The sequence below is a fragment of the Chenopodium album genome, chromosome 6 (genome assembly GCF_948465745.1).
Source record: "Chenopodium album chromosome 6, dcCheAlbu1.1, whole genome shotgun sequence".
Classification (NCBI taxonomy): Eukaryota; Viridiplantae; Streptophyta; class Magnoliopsida; order Caryophyllales; family Amaranthaceae; genus Chenopodium; species Chenopodium album.
In genome coordinates this window covers 57,226,648-57,228,500 of record NC_137839.1, presented here as the reverse complement: position 1 = coordinate 57,228,500, position 1,853 = coordinate 57,226,648, and the positions used below count along the sequence as shown (strand labels likewise).

The window sequence follows — 1,853 nt, the reverse complement described above, 5'->3', positions numbered from 1 at the left end:
CCCGTTGTTTTAGCACCTGTAACCCAGAAACTGCATCCCGTAAACATTTCAACCATCTTGCAGAACCTTTCTAAGTGCAGTAAGGAACTGCTGGCAGCAATGACGGCGGTCCTTACCAATATGGGTAAGGGGGCGAGCCCGTCATTGACAACGGCAACTGCGGAGTCCGCAGTAAAGAAGCCGGCATCCTCAGCCCTCCCCCCGAGCAGAAAGAGCTCGTTCAACTGAGGAAGAAGGTATTGGAGTTGGAAGCTCGAAATCTGAACCGAGAATGGAGCGTGGAGGAAGTAACCCTGGCTCAGATCAGCCCAGAGATGCGAGTCCCCCGCAGCAGGTCGCCAGCCTCAAAGCAAGGACCCAGCCCGGAAAGAGACAAGGGAACGCGAATCCAGGTTGTTCCAGATGATTCCCCGTTTTGCCGGGAGATTCTGGAGGAACCAATGGAGAAAGTAAAGATGCCGAGCTGCAGATACAATGGAACCACAACACCTAAGAGCCACATATCAGCTTTTGAGAACCACATAGTACTCTACACTATGACGGACTCAGTTTGGTGTAAAGCATTTCCGCCAACCCTGGAGGGGTTTGTAGCGGAGTGGTATGGAGCCATTCCCAAATGTCCCATGTACTCGTATAACCAGCTGAAAAGAATGTTCATGGAGCATTTTATAACCCAGGTAGATTGAACTAAGATGACAACTGAGCTGATGTTGTTAGTTCAGGGAAAAGGACGAGCCCCTGAGGGAGTTCATCACCAGATTCAACAAGGAGGCAACAACCATTCCAAATATGAGTCAAGAGGTAGCGCTGCTAGCAATGCAGAGCGGCTTGCTACCAGGCTCGCCATTCAGAGCGTTTATGGGGCTTAAGAGCCTCAAAACACTAGCTAAAGCGCTGGATAAGGCGCACGAGTTCATCAAGGCAGATGAAACAGACAGAGCCATGCTGAGTAGGAAAGCATCGGGTAACTCAGCTAAGCGAGCAGAGGTTACCCGGGAAGAGAACACACCAAGGGCTGACCAGCCAAGAAGGGCTGAGCAAAGCCGCAAGGAAGCGGACAGGGCAGTGGGGGTGAGAAGGTCAGATCCAAAGAGAGGGCCGAGATCTGGAAGGTTCGACAAATATACCCCGCTAACCCACTCAAGATCTCACATCTTTAGCGTGAACAAAGGTGATGATTAGTGGCAGAGACCCCCAAGGATGGTCAATAGAAACAGTGACACCAGCAAGTGGTGTGACTTTCACAGAGATCATGGCAATACCACAGATGAATGCACACACTTAAAGGATAACATAAAGGATCTTGTCAGGAGAGGGTACCTTAATCAGTTGAAGCAGCGCGATGATCCACCTAGAAGGAGGGACGAGGATAGAACAAGCCGCGCTGACCGTAGAGGGGGTCATGGGGGTCCTGTAGGGGACAGAGACAGAGATGGTAAGCCCGAGGGCAGAGTATATGTGATTAGTGGAGGACTGTGCATGGAGGAACTGTGAACAAAGCACGGGCTGATCTGCGGGCGATGATACACCAGATAAACTATAATGAGTGGCGTAGATGGCCACCCCTTCCCCCGCAGCCGTGAGCCACGTTTGACGAATATGACCAGGAAGGCATAATTTACCCTCATGATGATCCATTGGTAGTGAAAATGAGAATCGCAAACTGGGAGGTGGATAGGATATTGATAGATGGAGGCAACTCAGCCAACATCATATACATCAGCGCGTTCAACAAGCTGAAGTTGGGCAAGGATCTGAAAAGGGTGAGTTATGAAGTCACCGGGTTTAATGCATCAGGATTGACCCCCGAAGGTATAATTGAGCTCTCAGTGCGAGTAGAGGAGAGGTAAAAA

The 1,853-nt window shown here is 50.4% G+C and overlaps 1 protein-coding gene across 1 annotated transcript; it reads left to right on the top strand.

Moving 5' to 3' along the window:
• The first annotated feature begins 314 nt into the window (after window positions 1–314).
• On the top strand, window positions 315–1,494 carry LOC145636990 (uncharacterized). The gene is made up of 3 exons (XM_081688515.1): window positions 315–625; window positions 723–1,112; window positions 1,248–1,494. Exons 1-3 carry the CDS (start codon window positions 315–317, stop codon window positions 1,492–1,494), a joined length of 948 nt encoding a protein of 315 aa, XP_081544641.1.
• Window positions 1,495–1,853: the final 359 nt, after the last annotated feature.

Bases quoted from the DNA above. Each gene is read 5' to 3' on its own strand.
- LOC145636990 (XM_081688515.1), top strand. From the start codon at position 315: ATGCGAGTCCCCCGCAGCAGGTCGCCAGCCTCAAAGCAAGGACCCAGC. The intron at 626-722 runs GTACTCGTATAA...TTGTTAGTTCAG, and splicing joins GCCATTCCCAAATGTCCCAT to GGAAAAGGACGAGCCCCTGA. The intron at 1,113-1,247 runs GTTCGACAAATA...TGACTTTCACAG, and splicing joins AGAGGGCCGAGATCTGGAAG to AGATCATGGCAATACCACAG.